The 15,860-nt window shown below is 52.5% G+C and overlaps 1 protein-coding gene across 2 annotated transcripts; it reads left to right on the forward strand.

The window, feature by feature from the left end:
- Positions 1-5,601: 5,601 nt before the first annotated feature.
- On the forward strand, positions 5,602-13,120 carry NKX2-1 (NK2 homeobox 1). 2 transcript variants are annotated; one of them, XM_075753967.1, is made up of 3 exons: positions 5,602-5,808; positions 10,579-10,955; positions 11,742-13,120. In XM_075753967.1, the coding sequence occupies exons 1-3, from the start codon at positions 5,756-5,758 to the stop codon at positions 12,410-12,412; spliced, it is 1,101 nt and encodes a 366-aa protein (XP_075610082.1). In that variant the 5' UTR covers positions 5,602-5,755; the 3' UTR covers positions 12,413-13,120. The 2 variants fall into 2 exon arrangements, with proteins under 2 accessions (XP_075610082.1, XP_075610083.1); XM_075753968.1 differs by lacking the exon at positions 5,602-5,808 and adding an exon at positions 7,387-7,525.
- Positions 13,121-15,860: the final 2,740 nt, after the last annotated feature.

Consider the following 15,860-nt stretch of genomic DNA (forward strand, 5'->3'; position numbering starts at 1 on the left):
TACCTGCTGCAGGCACAGGGACCGCTGGGGGCTTCATTTATCTGCAGGATTGAGCTGCTCTGACTGTGCATGTACTTTTTACCAGAAATCATGCCTCTCGGCCTCGACAGCAAACTGTGCTAGCTGTGCTGCCAGCGAGGTCCGTGTGGCCAGATAGGCAGTAGGTGGATGTGCCTCCATTCATTAGTCAAAACAGGTTTCTAGAAGGGCACACCGATGACGTTGGACCCACCTATTTCCCATATGACCATGAACTAAATCTTTGCCTCTTATGCCATCTCAAAAAAAGGCATAGAACGCTTCCTTCTCTCACCCTAAGACCATTAATATTCACAGAGTGTTTTGAGATCCTACGGAGAAGATGGGATGGAAGCGTCAAGTTTGTTCACATATAAAGCCTGTATCTCACAACTGGGCAAATCTGTGATGCTCTCCCTGCCTTCTGGTGACTTCACAGGGCAAGTAGAACCTGAAGCTGGCACCCCTGTAGGGTAGAAGAGTCAGTACAGCAAGTATTGTATGTAAATGGCAAAATGGCTTTCCTCCTTAGTCCCGTGTTAAGTGCTTGCTGAATGAGTTTGACTCCACAGACTCAAGGACAACCAGCTCAGGTTGCTTCCTCCAATACTAATACGTAAACAAGTTACTCACTTGTTTTTTTCAGTTAATGTTATTCAGAGACAGTAAAATGCTGTAGAGTATTCATTCTGGTTCTACTTGTGGAAACGGAGCATGTATAATTACCAATGTGGGTAGCAGTCCATCTCATAGCCTTACTTATGCCAGTGAAGGATATTATCTCATTATATCAGCTTAGCAGTCTTCTTTCCCTGGAATTTGAAATAAGCAAGGCACATAAAGGAATGATGAAACAACTAATTATAAGGGAAATTATTTTAAAAACTGCACAGTAGTCAAAATCCATTAATGGACTATTTTACATCATTAAACTACTTCCAAGAAAGTATCTAGGCTTTTTCAGCATAAACATTTCTACATTGAAAATGTAACTTGAACCTAACTCTATGGTTAGCTATTTTTTGAATGAGTATAATATGTGCTTTCATTTATGACAGGGCAAAGATGAGTGAAATTTTTAAATTCATTATGTCTATCATCCAAAGTAATTTAGAAGATAGTCCTGCTACGTGGAGACTCTTCTACACTAGAATGCTAATAATGACTAATGTCTGGGGAAATAGAAAATAGAGCTGCTAGCAAGGACCTGTTTTAGCACATGTTTTAAGATTTTTATTTGAATAGAAAGTGCTGTTCTAATTCAAAGGTAAAATACTTCTGGACCTTCAGAAACTTCTTAGGTGCATTTGTTAGGTTACAATACGAATAGACTTTGGTTTTGTTTTCCAACTCTCAGTCCCTCAACCCAACTGAATCTCAAGCTGAACTTCACTCTTTCCTTCTTGCTGATCAACTCCAGGAAGAAAGGTTCTGCAAGGCTGAGCCCATCTTTTGTTATATCTGTGAAACATTTTGGTCAGCACTCAGTTGCAAGTGAAACCGTTCTACCTGCAAGAGTGGGCAAAAAGCCTCTTTCCAAGTGGGTCCTTCCTTTGCCGGTTACCGGTTGTTCTTGGGAGAAAGAAAAGGTGAAACATTTTTATGAACCCTTTGCTTCACCTTCTTTGGTAAGGAAAACATCCTGGCAGATCCCATACTGTGCAGCTCATATAAACAAACATATTTGACAGAGTTAATTTCAGAGAGTGAAAATGCCAGTGTTTGGGCAAGGATATGGGGTACGTGCAGTAACAGAAACGCACAGATGCTCATTGCTCCCAGTAGTAATTCAGTATAGCAAACAGTTGAAATTCACCATCCCCTACCTCCGTTTCTTGTATAAAATAGAGGGACTCTGCTTCCTCAGCTATGTATGGCAATACAGGTGCCATGGGTGCTGGAGTGAGCGAGCCCCATACGCTGGTTTTACGGCACTCTTTGAAAAACACAGTACTGCAGGGTAGTCCAGCTGATGGAGCCTGACCTGGCCTCCAGGATGTCTGACCCATCGCCTTAGAGGCAATGAGAGCTGTTGTCAGAGTAGTCAAATGCGTTCTGTGGCACACAGGTCTCATGGCCCTAGCAAAGCTTCCCTGCCATGTCTGCCATGTATACATCCCACTGTACAATGAACTTTTGAGACCCTATTTACAGCAGGAAACTCTTGAACAAGTGGTACCTAGAAACTGAACTAGCTGAAACTGGTAACTGAACTCAACTCTTTCCTGGCAAGAGGAATGCACCTGTTACATCAGCACCCTGGGCCATATATATGTCAGTAGCTGGTTAACAAAACCCAGGCCTGGAAACAATGCTGCAGAGTGTATGGCTTTGTTAATGGGTTTGGTAGCAGGACCAATAAAGTTCATTGTTGAGTTTCCGTACAAATGGCTTCCTTTGTGCTGCAGCTTTTTACGTCAGCTTTTAACTAGACCTACCAGTTGTACTAGCCAGACTGAGGGCATGATCTTCCCAGAGACTCTGGTTCCCATGAAGTGAAAAGGGGACTTCTGAAACATCCCTAGAATTGCCCGTGGGCTTCTGAAATGGTCCTCTTTGCCTAGGAAACCTCTGTGTCCTCTCTCCCAGGAAAGGAACAGAAGAAAATCAAGGCAGAGTGAATTGTGATTTTTTTTTTTTAAGACTCAGTGGAAAAGTTGATTTTAAGACTCATGTGAGAAATAAATCCACCTGCCGCTCACAGTGGGCAGTTGGATCAGTCTGGCCCTACCAGGCCAGCTCACTGAGTCATCTCAGCTCTACCTCTGAAGACTTTAGCCTCCCATGGCACAGCAAATTCTCTCCCCACACTCAGAGAACAGCATGGGGCAACCAGGCTGCCCATGCAGAGGGGGGGACTGAGCTCAGCCCTCAGGGGATGCACTCGCAGGCTACAGGCTCAGGGAGTAGGAGGAAGATGGGAAAGAGGCAGACTCACTCCCAACAGGCAGTTTTTGAGCGAGAATCTTTTGTGTAAGTGACCATGAACTGTCGAGGGCACAATTTGAAACTGTTTGGCTGTGCCGCTCAAAAGCGAACACTTGGAGGGGGCAAAAATTATTAAACAGCTCCTCTTGATCCAGGAACAGACGATGTGCAAATACTTTCCCAGAGAGAGGGGATAATGCTACTCAGAGGCCGAGCTACGTCTATAGGAGGGTGTTGAGGAGGAGCTGCAGCAACATTAAAAGAAAATAATCCTTCCCTCTAGATCTGGAGCAACACACAGTGAAGAGGAACAAATATCCACGTAATTACTCCGATTTCCTACAAGGACGACCGAGCAAAATCCCACTCCGTTTCCTCATTCATTTCTTTTTTTTTTTTTTTTTTTTTTTTTTTGTCCTGGGTAGGGCAAAATTTCAACAGCAGCAGCAGGTCGGCAGGGCCAGGGGAGCTCCAGCCCCCGCGGCCCGGCGCTGCACTTCCCCCGGCGGCCAGCGGAGGCTGCTGTGGGTCGCCTCCGCCCCGAGGGCCTGCGGGGGTCTGGCCCCGAGGCGTCCCTCCCCGGGCACGGCTGGCAGCTGGAGCCGCGGGAGCGCGAAGGCACCACCCCACCTTTCAGTGATTGCCCTTGCCAAGGAAAAAAAAAGCCAAAGGCGCAACGGGGCAGCTGGCAGCTTCCTTCCGAATTAAAGCCCCTGGGGGAACTCAGACCAAGCCACAGACTGGGGAGCAGAGGGGAGGCGGAGGAGGATTCGGGGGCAATGACCAGAGCACTCGGTCACTCCGAAGTCAGTGACAGCTGCGGACCGAACCGCCGGGAGTCGCGCAGTTTGCGCGGGTTCCCAGGCTGCCGTGGGCATGCCGGCGGACGCGCTGGCCTTCGGCAGGGTGGCCCTGCCCGGTACCTTGGGGCAATGAGGAAGGACCGGGGCTCTTCACAGCCTTCCTGCAACTTGCCCTCGAGTTTTGCTGTGAAAACAAAAGCAAAGCAAACAACTCCCTTCCCCCCAGCCCGAAAATAAAGCTCGGGCACCACCCGGGCTGGTCGAAAGGGCTCCATTGTCGTTTTTAAATGAGATATCTTTGCAACCGCTCGCCCCTCCCCGAGCCAGCGGGGAGCCGCCCGTATCCCTGGAAGCGAGAGGTAGCGGGGAACAAAAGGCAAACTCCGAAGTGACATTGAAAATAAAAGCGAGCTTTGGTTACCCCCAGGGAAAGGTCGAGGGGGAAAGGTCGCCTTCCCGCCAGCGCACGTACTCCCGGCGGACGCGGGGGAGCGCCCCCGGGCCCGGCCGCCAGCTCCGCGGGGCCCCCGAGCCCGGCCCCGGCCCGCGGCCGTGAGCCCCCCGAGCAGCCCCGAGGGCGCGGGAGGGCGCGGAGCCCCCGCCCCGCAGCGCGCCCAGGCCAGGCTGCAGCAACCCCAGCCCCTCGACGGGGCATCTCGGGGACAAGGGGGGGGCTTCAGGACCAAACCAGGGGGCAGTGGGCAACGCGCCCCCTCCCCACCCGCCGCCGCCAGCCACGCTGAAACCGGCCGCCGAAAAAGGCTGCGGTAAATCAAACCGTTGGTGCCGGCTCCCAGCCCGCCCCTCCGTTCTGCACCCACAGGCACACGAGTGTCCGTTGGCTCCGCATCAAGCCCCACCTGGGAGCCGAGAGCCCCTTTCCCCGGCGCCGACGCGGCCGCGGGCCTGGCGGCACCACTGCCAGGGCAGGAGCCGCCTTGGGCCCCGGCGGAGCCCACGGGGAGGGCGAGGGAAGGGAAGGGAAGGGGAGGGCGGCCAAGTGACCCACTTAAAAGCTGAGTTCCTTTTTGAAACACTTAGAGACGACAGGGTTGAGGACTGTGAATGTATGCGTAAATATATACTCATGCGTACCCACTGCTGGAGGTATGCACCCCACACGCGTCCATGTACGTGTGTGTGTGTGTGTGTGTGTGCGCGTGTGTGTGTAGGCATGTCAGGGTATACATACAAACGCACGTAACTCCTAAACCATCTCATGTAACACACTGATAGCTACATCTAAAAACATCTAAATAGATCGATCCCGGCAGGACTCTGTTTGTAGATATGTACCAATAACAAGTATTTACGTATTTATGTATATAACCCACGCCTATATTTTTAACTATAGAACAACTTTTTGCAAATTGTCTCAACAACCACCTTCCAGAAATCCTCCGCAGACATCGCGTCTGTCTTGGGTGTATCCAAGATGCTTCGGGGCAACGATAAGTCTTGTGTGTGCGTTCTGACAGTTTTGTGGCAGTGACAGTCTACTGACATTAAAGAAGACAGATTTGGAGGACATTTATATTAATTGCTAATAATAACGGTGCCAGGATGAGTGAGGCAGATACATCGGCGAGAGTGCTGCTGCTATCCGCCCCAGGCTACCGGGGCATCCATACTTACAAACAGCCCCTTCCCCCGGGTCCCCACGCGGGGCAGCCGCGGCGGGGTGCGGTGTGGCCGCCGGGCCGAGGCGTGCCCCGGAGCCCCGCCGCCCCCTCCCTGGCACGGCGGCTCCGGGAGCCCTGCCCTGGCACCCCGTACCTGGCCCCACCCTGGCCCTCTTGGCTGGGAACGGCCCGGCAAAGGAAAAGACGCGGGGGGGGGGGTGGGGGTCGGAGGAGGATTAGGGCAGGAGGGCTCAGCCGTCCGCCAGGAATTGGGGAAGGAGGTAAAAGAGCTGCTAGGAGGCAGCTCTGCCCTCGCTCAGAGCCTTGCGAGTGTGGCCACCAAGGGCTGGTGGCGAAGGGGCCCCGAGAAACTCCAGATGCGAGATGCTCCACGCCCTGAGCAGCTGGAGGAGCAACTGTGCGTGCGCTGCGGAGGGGTGAGGATTTTGGCTTTAGCCTTTGGCTGTTTCACTTGTTTTCTTAGATTCTCAAGCCAGGGGAAGAGATTTCCACCGGTGTAGTGCGGTGTTTCTCCCACCCTAACGAGAAAACCAGGGCAGGGGGGCTTTCCCACGGGGGAAAATGGTCCCCATGAGCCACAGCAAGAGTGTGTCCGTCCCCGTCGTCGTCCCCCCCCCCGCCCCCTCCCCGAGCGCTCTGTGCCTAGGGAGCGCTCGCAGGAAGCGTGTCTGGGTAGGACTCCTGCCTTACCCACCCAAGCATGTGCTTTCCAGGCAGGGAGCGGCTTCCAGCGCCCTGTCCGCGCCCGGCAGTGACAGCCACCCAGGTCCGAGTAGGGTGACTCGGTCACTGCGGAAACCTCCGCTCCGCTCCCTCCCGGCGTGGGCTCCGGGGATGGTGTGCTGGGCACATCTGCCCTTTTTGGGGGGGAGGTGGGGGGGGTGGATAGGGGAACAGGGGGTGTATCACACCGACATGCAGAAGAAAGGAGTGGTGAAGTTTCTATGAGCTCGCTGAGTCGGGAGGGGAGAGTTGCAGCAAGCTGCCTCGGCGGTGCGGGCTCTCTCTCCTCTTTTCCACGCGCAAGGCTTTGGAAGGGTAATTTAAATATCTCTGTGGATGTGTTAGGCTTGTGATGATGACCAGGAGAGAAGAAAGAGTTCTGTCCCAGCTCTAGTTTTGCCCCCTTTAACTCAGGCTTCCCTAGGAGCGGCTGGCCCCGCCGCAGAGCCCGGAGCGCCCCGCTCCCGCGGCAGGGCAGGCTGCGGGCAGGGCTGCGGGCAGGGCCGCCCGCCCCGGGGCTGAGAGCAGGAGCGGCAGGACTGGGCAGGGGGTGCTTCGTGGGCCGGTGCTTGGCGCAGCCAGACACGCACCCGTGAACCGGCCCACGGGGAGCAGGGAGCGCCTCATTTCTTTGTATCGAAAAGTTGCGCCTAGAGAGTGTCTCTCTTGTTGAGAAGGAATTTCCCTGCGGGTTGCGTGGGACCCTTCCCCTCTCCCCTCCGAGCCTCGGTGTCCCGAGGGTTGCAGCCAGCCCAGCCGGCCGCTCACACCTAAGCACACGCTTAAGCGCTGCGGTGAATCGGGGTCGCGCTCCTGCGTGGGCTCCACTTGCGGAGGAGGCACGGTGGGAGCTGAAAGTGCCTAAAGGAGGGGAAAAGCATTTTGGGGCATGGAGCCGAGTTAGGCGCCGGACCAGGCAGAAATGCCACTCCGCGGCTCCTGCCCGGCCAAATGGGTGGCGAGGCAGAGCCGTAGCCCTTCGGCGGCTCGGGCTGACCGAGCACATTTGATTCCCCTTGGGGAGGCACAACAGCTCGTATGAAAAAAGACATTGTTGTCTTTGGAGAGCCTTGTGCGCACTTTCAAAAGCTGATCCTTGAGTTCCCAGCCCCCGCAATCCAGTTGACGAGGAAACGCGCTGCGGTCTTGGTGGCACAGTTTCCATTGGGATTGGCACCATTTGATTGACAAAGTCTCACATTCTTGCACCTCTCGAGTGTTATCAAACGGATTGTGTGGGGTCAGAAGCTATTGAAGGGACGTCCGTGTAGCCGCATTCTGCAAACACGGGGTGAAGACCGTGCCTTTCTCATGAAAATGCTTCCACCAGGCAAAACGCATCTCATCTTCCCAGCTATCCTCCTTAGCATTTCCTTTTAACTCGAGCGTTTTACTAAGCAGCATCACCAGGTAAACGAACACATCACTAGAGGCAGCCTAGGCAGGACCCTGGGGGGCGGCCACCCTCCCCGGGGGGCTGCGGGGAGCCAGCTCTGGCAGACGAAACTTGGGTGGAGGGTTTGAAAGTAAAGGATGAGCGGACGGGACAGGACAGCAGCGAAGAAGCTTTCTCGCCACTTGTCCGCGGTTTGACTCGCCCCGTTATAGTTCATTTGGGGCGGGAAAGAAGGAGCAGAGGCTGACCTGCTTCCTTTGCACTAGGTCGATCTAGCGGGGCTAAAAAGTGCTGTCGGGACCTCGCGGGGTGTAGCTGTGCCTGTACGCGCGTCGGTGTATTTCTAACTAAGCGGTCAGACATACGAAGAGAGGTTCGGCCCGCTCCTCAGCGAAAGGGGAATGAAGAGCTCTCGCATTAACTTCCCTTTACAAGATCCCGCTCAGAGTCAAGGCTGCGCTCGCTCGGGCTAATCTAATTGAGCAATGTTTCGGAGGCGATTTAACCTGCGCTCCTTCCAGCGGGAGGATAAATAAGCTCGCCCAGCTGCAGCCGGCGGTGGAAGGGGTCGTTCCGGCGGCGCCCCCGGGAAGGCGCAGGGCGGGCGGCGGGGCGCCTCGTCCGCCCCCGCTCCCGCTCCCCGCCGCCGGAGCCGGCGCTGGGGCCTCCCAGCTGCCCCACCTCGCACTCCCTGGAGAGAAACGGAGTCGCTGCTCCTGCCCCACAAATTGCGCGGTCAGTCCCTGTCGTTCGTCTCTGATTTGAGCCGACTGCAGCGTCATTTTGGTGGATCCTGGCTTTTGTTTTTGTTTTTTTCCCTCCATCCACCCCCTCCTTTTTAAGGCTAATAAAACAGGCACGGAGATGATGTGCTCGAGAAATCCGGGGGGGGCAAAAAAAACCCTCAAACCCCCCCCCCCCAACAAGCCACCAAGGCAAGGTCGAGTGTCTCTCTCTGTAGGAACAAAACCAAAGACCGTACTGAAAAACACGCGGGGGGGGGGGGGGGGGAGAGAAAGGGGGAGAGGGGTGAGGGGAGAGAAAGGTTCCAGGGTTCTGGAAATACAAGATCTAAAGATCAGGAAAGAAAAGAGGAAAGAAAAAAAAAAAAAGTAAAAGCAGCCGCCTTTCTAGCCCAAAGTCGCCCTTCCCTGCCTTTGGTGGCCCAGCAGACTCACAACAAGCCCACTTCGGGGTATTCAGCCTTGAAGGAGCTGGTGCCGAAAGAGACAGCTGAGATGATGGATCAGGCTGGAGGCCTGATTGAAGGAAAGTTCCCCCGATTATATTTGTGTGGAAAAGCTCACCTCTTGCAGAGCTCTAAAGTGTAATCAAGGCTGAGGCTTACACTTGAAGGATGTTAACTCTCATACGGGAACCTACTTTCTCCTAAACGGTTTCTTGCCTAGTGAATGAGAGCCTCCCAATTGAAGCAAAATGATCCTTATGTACTAATATCAAGCACAGTCACAAAGCGACCGGCTATTTATGCTGCCACTTTAGACAAAGATATTTAGTTATTCCCGGGTAGCAAGTGCACTTTTGCATTTTTAAGCACGAACCAGCCGAGCACAAACATATTTACAAGTGCAATTACTAAATAGTTACTTGACACTTCAAAGTCACTGGGTTAACTGTACCTTCGCTGTAATTTTCTTAATATTCAGGTAATCGCTGTATTACATTGGGTTTGCCAGGGCCGTAGGCCCGGGTGTGAAACACTCAGGGGAGGTTTCTCTCCTCTGCCCAGGAACACCCCGAAACAGAAGCTTTGGAGGCACTGGACAACTTGGGAGATTTCTTCAAAGACCCGAGTGACATTAGCTGCTGGCTGCATCTACGTGTGTGTGGCTGTGAAGGGGCTCGCTTTTGTTTTCACACCGGATCCGAGAACAGATCCGAAAGTGCCAGAAATCGCAGTTTATTCGAAACTGCAGGGAATTCATTGGCAAGATGGTGTAGCAGATGACCTGAGAGGTCTTCTCCATCCAGCTCCCGTGCTGTATAAATAACCTTAGAAAGCAGCTCCAGGTTCAGAGGGACCACGACAGCCTGTGACAGTCTTTGCCTTTGAGAATAACGAGCGACATTTTGCGCTAACCTATTTTTCAGCAGCCTCTCGCCCCAGGCAATTCAATTACTGCTTGTTTTTGCAAACTTGCATCTTCCACCTCTCCCTGAGGTTAAAAAAAGAAAAAAGCCCTAGGTGAGCGGAACTTAGGGTTTTAGGGAGACAAACGATCCTCGCACTGGGGGTCTCACACTGGAGGTCTTAGCGGACATAGAGAAGGTTCCCGAGATGTTAAATCCCAAGTGCTGTTCAGCCACCGGCCGGCCGGGGTACCTGACAAGCCGGTGCGGGGAGTGCGGAGCGCTGGGAGCGGTGGGCCAGAGCGAAACGGCTGCCCTCCGGAGAGCTGCCCTCCCGGCAGCGTGGCTCTTTCCAGACCAAACTTAGTGGGGGGAGAGGGGGACTCAGTCCTTTTGCTCACCGGCATTCAGCCCCGTCTCCCCAGCTCTCACAAAGGCTGGGCTGACAGCCTTGCCACCCGGGAGCTGATTTTAAATCCTTTCACCCAGTCAAATGGGGGTCTTTTCGCCTTGCCTTCCATTTCCCGTCCACGATATTGCCACCCCCGAGAAAAATAAAATGAGTTGTGCTCACGGGGTCTCTCTCTCTCTCCCTCTCTCTCCCGCTCTCTCTCTCTTTTTTTAAGACATAAAAAAAAAAAAAATCCTGACAAGTAAAACTTAAAGGTGTTTACCTTGTCATCAGCATGTAAGCTAATTATCTTGGGCAAGATGTAGGCTTCTATTGTCTTGTTGCTTTAGTGCCTATGCCCCGCCTCTGGTGGCAGCCTAAAACCTGGCGTCTGGCTAAAACAAACGAAAGGCAGCCCTGAGCCTCCACTCAATCCAATTAAGGCGGACTTCGTCCACTCGGTTACGTGTACATCCAACAAGATCGGCGTTAAGGCAACACCAGAATATTTGGCAAAAAAAAAAAAAAAAAAAAAAAGATTTGCCTCCCCTTCCTTTTTTTTTTTTTTTTTTTTTTTTTCCCCAGCCGCCGAATCATGTCGATGAGCCCAAAGCATACGACTCCTTTCTCAGTGTCTGACATCTTGAGTCCTTTGGAGGAAAGCTACAAGAAAGTGGGCATGGAGGGCAGTAACTTGGGGGCTCCCTTGTCAGCCTACAGACAGTCTCAGGTTTCTCAGCCGGCCATGCAGCAGCACCCCATGGGCCACAACGGAACAGTGACTGCCGCCTACCATATGACAGCGGCAGGGGTCCCCCAGCTCTCCCATGCTACGATGGGGGGCTACTGCAATGGGAACCTGGGCAACATGAGCGAACTCCCGCCTTACCAGGACACCATGCGGAACAGCGCTTCGGCGACAGGATGGTACGGCACCAACCCGGACCCCCGCTTCTCCTCAAGTAAGTCACACCGGGGCTGGGTGGCCGGCGGGGGGTGGCCGTGCACCTGCCCCGCCGCACCGCGGGCAACGGGCGCCGGGGGCTCCGCGCCAGGGCAAAAGTCGGTCCAAATCCCAGCCGCCCCCCCCCCCCCCCCCCCGGCCCCCCCAATTCCTCCTCCAGCCCGAGGATCGTGCCCGGTCCCTCCTCCCCCGGCTGGTTTCGTGTCAGCCTCCCGGGGCTGCTTTTGCGGGGGGAAGGGGGTGGGTAGCCCCGCGGTGGCTGGGAGCGGGAGCCCGGGGCTCGCCGTCCAGCGGGGCGGTAGCGGCACGGCCCGGGAGCCCGGGAGGGAGGCGGAGGTCCCCGTCCGCCTGCGCGCCGCCCGGCACCGGGCGGGCGAGGGGGGGAAGCCGGAGCCGCACGAGCCGCGTCCCGGGAAGCGCGGGGGGGGAGCGGGCGAGTCCACCCCGGCCGGCGCCGGCGGAGCCCCTGGCCCCGGTCGCTCCGGCCGCGCTGTCACGTCAGGTACTTGCTCGGATGTCACCCCCCGGGCAGGGCGAGGGGCGAGTGGTCGTCTTTATTCACCGGGGCTGGGCCGGGCGAGAAGGGGGTCCCGATGCCCGCCGCTCTCCCTGGAGACGCGGGGCGTTGTTCGGGAGCGGGGGCGCCCCGAGGCCCCGGCCGGGGCTGGGCTGCCGGGGGCTGCGGGGTCCCGCCGGGGGCGGGCGGCGGCGGGAACCGCGGGAGCGCGGAGCCCCGCTCGGGCCGAGCCGAGCCGCCTAAAACGTGCCGCCTTCTCCCTTGCAGTCTCCCGCTTCATGGCGCCGTCCTCGGGCATGAACATGGGCGGCATGGGCAGCCTCGGCTCTCTGGGAGACGTGAGCAAGAGCATGGCCCCGCTCCAGAGCACACCGCGGAGGAAACGGAGGGTCCTGTTTTCCCAGGCCCAGGTTTACGAGCTGGAGAGACGTTTCAAGCAGCAGAAATACCTCTCCGCCCCGGAGAGGGAACATTTAGCCAGCATGATACATCTCACCCCGACTCAGGTCAAAATCTGGTTCCAGAACCACCGCTACAAGATGAAACGCCAGGCCAAAGACAAGGCTGCGCAGCAGCAGATGCAACAGGAGAACGGCTCTTGCCAGCAGCAGCAGTCTCCCAGAAGGGTGGCGGTGCCAGTGCTTGTAAAGGATGGCAAGCCCTGCCAAGCAGGCTCCAACACACCCACAGCAGCTATCCAGAGCCATCAGCAGCAGGCAGCTACAACGATCACAGTGGCTACCAATGGCAACAGCCTCGGACAGCATCAGAGCCACCAGACAAACAGTGCGGGGCAGTCTCCAGACATGGGACAGCACTCGGCCAGCCCTTCTTCTCTGCAGAGCCAAGTCTCCAGTTTGTCTCACCTAAACTCTTCTACTTCTGACTATGGCACTGCCATGTCTTGCTCCACCTTGCTATACGGTAGGACCTGGTGAAAGGATTAAACAAAGCAAAAGAAAAAAAAAAAAAGAAAAAAAAAAAAGAGCGCAGTTTTTCCCAGTCACACAAATCTCTGTCCTGTCCAAACTACTGGGTGTTTTTCTTTTCCCTTTTTTTTTTTCCTTTCTTTTTTAACGCTTCCCCCCCTCCCCCCGTTTTACTGAGTGGTTCTCTGAGAACCTCTGAGAGAGAGAGAGAGAGAGAGACTTTTTTTTGTTCGGTTTTGTTGTCATTCTTGATGGTTTGGGGTCTTTCTTCTTTTTTTTTTTTTTTTTTTTTTCCCAAGGTTGTTGTATGGGGTGTTAAAAAAAAATATGACTAATAATCACGGAGCAGTCTGCAGAAAGGGGACCGTCGTTAGGAATGGTCCGAAGGCTTGGATTTCAGATGTACACTTTGCCAGCGTCTAGGACTTGCATGTAAATATAGAGATTTTGGGGGATGGGGTGGTTTTCCCCCCCAAAAAAAACGCATTCGCGTCACCCAGACACAAGAAGCAGCTTCCCCCCTCCCCCGGTCTCCTCTCCCAGCCCCGCCGCCAGGGCCAGCGGATGGAGACGTGGAGTCATCAAAGGCTTGGCTTTTATTTTCCTTCTTACGTTTGATGTGAACCTGTAGCTGTATAATGCTGTCAAAAGTTGGACTAAACCCATAGTTTTTAGTAGCCTGTATATTTTGTTGTAAAAAGAAAAAGAAAAAAAAAATACAATCAACCAAACCAACCCCCACCTTTTTTTATGGACACTGATCGCCCCGTCGTAAATCCTCTGGCAGTTTGTTATTTGCGCACGCCGCCTTTTCCTGTTGTAACTTATGTAGATATTTGGCTTAAATATAGTTCCTAAGAAGCTTCTAATAAATTATACACATTATGAATATTCTTTTTTTAAATTTCCTTTTGATTTCCCCTCCCGACCCTCCCTTCCCCGCATTTTTTTTTTTTTCCCCCTCTCCTTTTTTTTTTTTTTTTTTTTTTTTTCCCTTTTAATGGAAAAACAACCCGGGATGCTGCCAAACTGCTGCCCCTCCCAGGGCCCGGACCGTGTTCCCAGAGGGGAACTGCGCCAGGGAGTTAACGGGATACGGGATCAGTCCTCAGCGTGCAAAAGTGACAACCGAACGCGTGGGATTCACAAACTCGAGCGCGAAGGGATCGAGTCCAAATTCATTAGCCCGATTATTGGGGGGGCGGGGGGCACCTCAGAGACTTCTTGTTAGAGAAAGCAAAGTATTCCGGGAGTAGAAATTCAAATGCCAAAGGCACGGAGGAGAAAGAAGGTAAAAGCCGAACGCCACTAGAAACAAATTAACGAAGAATCTGCTGACAGTATAGAACATGCGGCCGATTTAAAGAGCGTCCAGTTTTAATACCTTGTTAAAAAAAAAAAAAAGATAATAATTTCTACCAGGTTTTCCTATGTACTTGTATTTTAAGGGAAGTACAGTCACCTTATTTATAATCAAAATAAAAAGATAGTTTATTGTGTACGACACGTAGTTTGAATTAACTTTCTTTATCAGACTGTATTTAATTTTCTACACATACCCACCTCCGCCAGCACACACACACGCACACACACACGCACACACACGACCACGCAGTTTCTCCTGCACATGTCCACCTCGTTACCCGGGCGAGAGGTTAGCTGCAGGCTGTATCTCGGTTTAACGCAGATTTTCGTGTAGTGATTTGGGAAGCTTGTAAAGAAGGAGATTAAAAGAAAGTGCGTGTGCGCGCACGTGTGTGTTGTGCGTGGGTGTGCGTGGGTGCGCGGACTGCGCGCCTGGCTGAGACACCGAGGGGCGGTTGGTAGGAAGGCAAATATTATGGGTAACGCAACGCATTTAGATATTAACTTTGCTGTAAATATATATGAAGCATATCAAGCTAAGCAGCTCGTATCGGACAAGCCCGAAATCCATGTAATTCGCTCTTTCGGGTTCCAAATATCCCTCTTGTGAGTGTAACAAAATAATAAGTCCCCCATCCTAAAAGACCTCGTAGCGTGTTTTCCTTCGCATCTCCTGCTCGGTTTCGGTTTTTTCCTCCAGATCCCCCCAGTTAAACCACAGAAGCCAATCGCAGTCATTGAAAGACCTCTGAATTACAGAGGTGTTATGAAATGCTCCTATTTTTTAAGAGAAAGAAAGCAGTTTGCCCGGGATGGAAACAACCCAACCTCCAGTTTAAGTAGCAGCTTTCGAAAGCTCCAGTCTTTTATTTATACAAGATAGTCGGTGTTATTCGAACACCAAGTACCAGTTTGGATGGAGAAAAAGGGGAAAAAAAAAAATTATCGGATTCTTTCTGCCTCCCCCTCCCCTTATTTCTAACTAGAGAACATCACGTGTGTCAACAGGAATTTCGAGACCTTTCATTCTTTATATTATGTCTTGCTTTATACAGCGACATTCTCAACTAACCCAAAAAATATTCATGTTTTTTTTTTTTTTTTTTCTTTTTCTTTTTCTTTCTCTACGCAGAATATTCGTTTCAGGTCTCTAACATCGTGTTAAGCATGGCGGGGGGGGGTGGTGGTGGTGGTGGTGGGGGGGGGGGGGGAGTGGGGTGTCTGGAGCTTAGTGCTGTTATTTCTGCTAAAAGAAGCAAGTGCTGGGAATTCCTAGTCCGTGGTACAGTGCTGCCAGCTCCCGCGAAGGGAGCGAGGGCAGGGTTAACTCTACGGATATTTTAAATTAGGGTTAGTTTCTCCCGGAGTTAATATACAAGACCGAGGGGAAAGTGCTGTGGTTAAGTCGACGTTTCCCCTTCAGGTGTAATTAATGTTTTTATCCTTTCAAACATAGGAACGTTGAAAAGTGAGGAGTACTGAAAGGCATTAATACAGCCGAGAAATATTCCCCCCCCCTCCCCCCCCAATATTGGAGTTAGCATGTTCGATAGAGATCCAGCCAGTGACTTTTCATTATAGACTTCGGGGGAAATAAATGAATTTTATTGTGTCTCGACAACCTCATAAACACATATTTGGTGGTGGGTGTAATTACTGTAATGGATTATTATGTACACTGACTTATCTTTCTTAAACTAGATTTAGTTTCGATTAAATAAACTCGTTTCCACTTTGTCTGATGTCGGCTTAGTTTAAAGTCTGTTTACTTGTTCCACAGAAAGGTGAATTCATCTCTTTATTAAGCACTAGAGACCGAGCAAACACAGTTCAAACTGTATTTACATATCAATCAGGAGAAATGCAAACAAACTGCTCTTTAACAATTTTATAGAGTTTTTTAATGACATTATGTTATTGCCTTTTATCATAAAATTCTTTGTATAAACCAGTTATGCCTTGATTGGGACGAAGATATTTCGGGGGGAGGGGCGGGGGGATACATTTTAATCTCCAGTCTCCCTCGAGAACATTCACGAGAACTTAGTCACTGTATAGCTTTTCTAAATTAAAATATGTGCCTCCGTCTAAA

The sequence above is a fragment of the Balearica regulorum genome, chromosome 5, assembly GCF_011004875.1.
Source record: "Balearica regulorum gibbericeps isolate bBalReg1 chromosome 5, bBalReg1.pri, whole genome shotgun sequence".
In the NCBI taxonomy this organism is placed as follows: Eukaryota; Metazoa; Chordata; class Aves; order Gruiformes; family Gruidae; genus Balearica; species Balearica regulorum.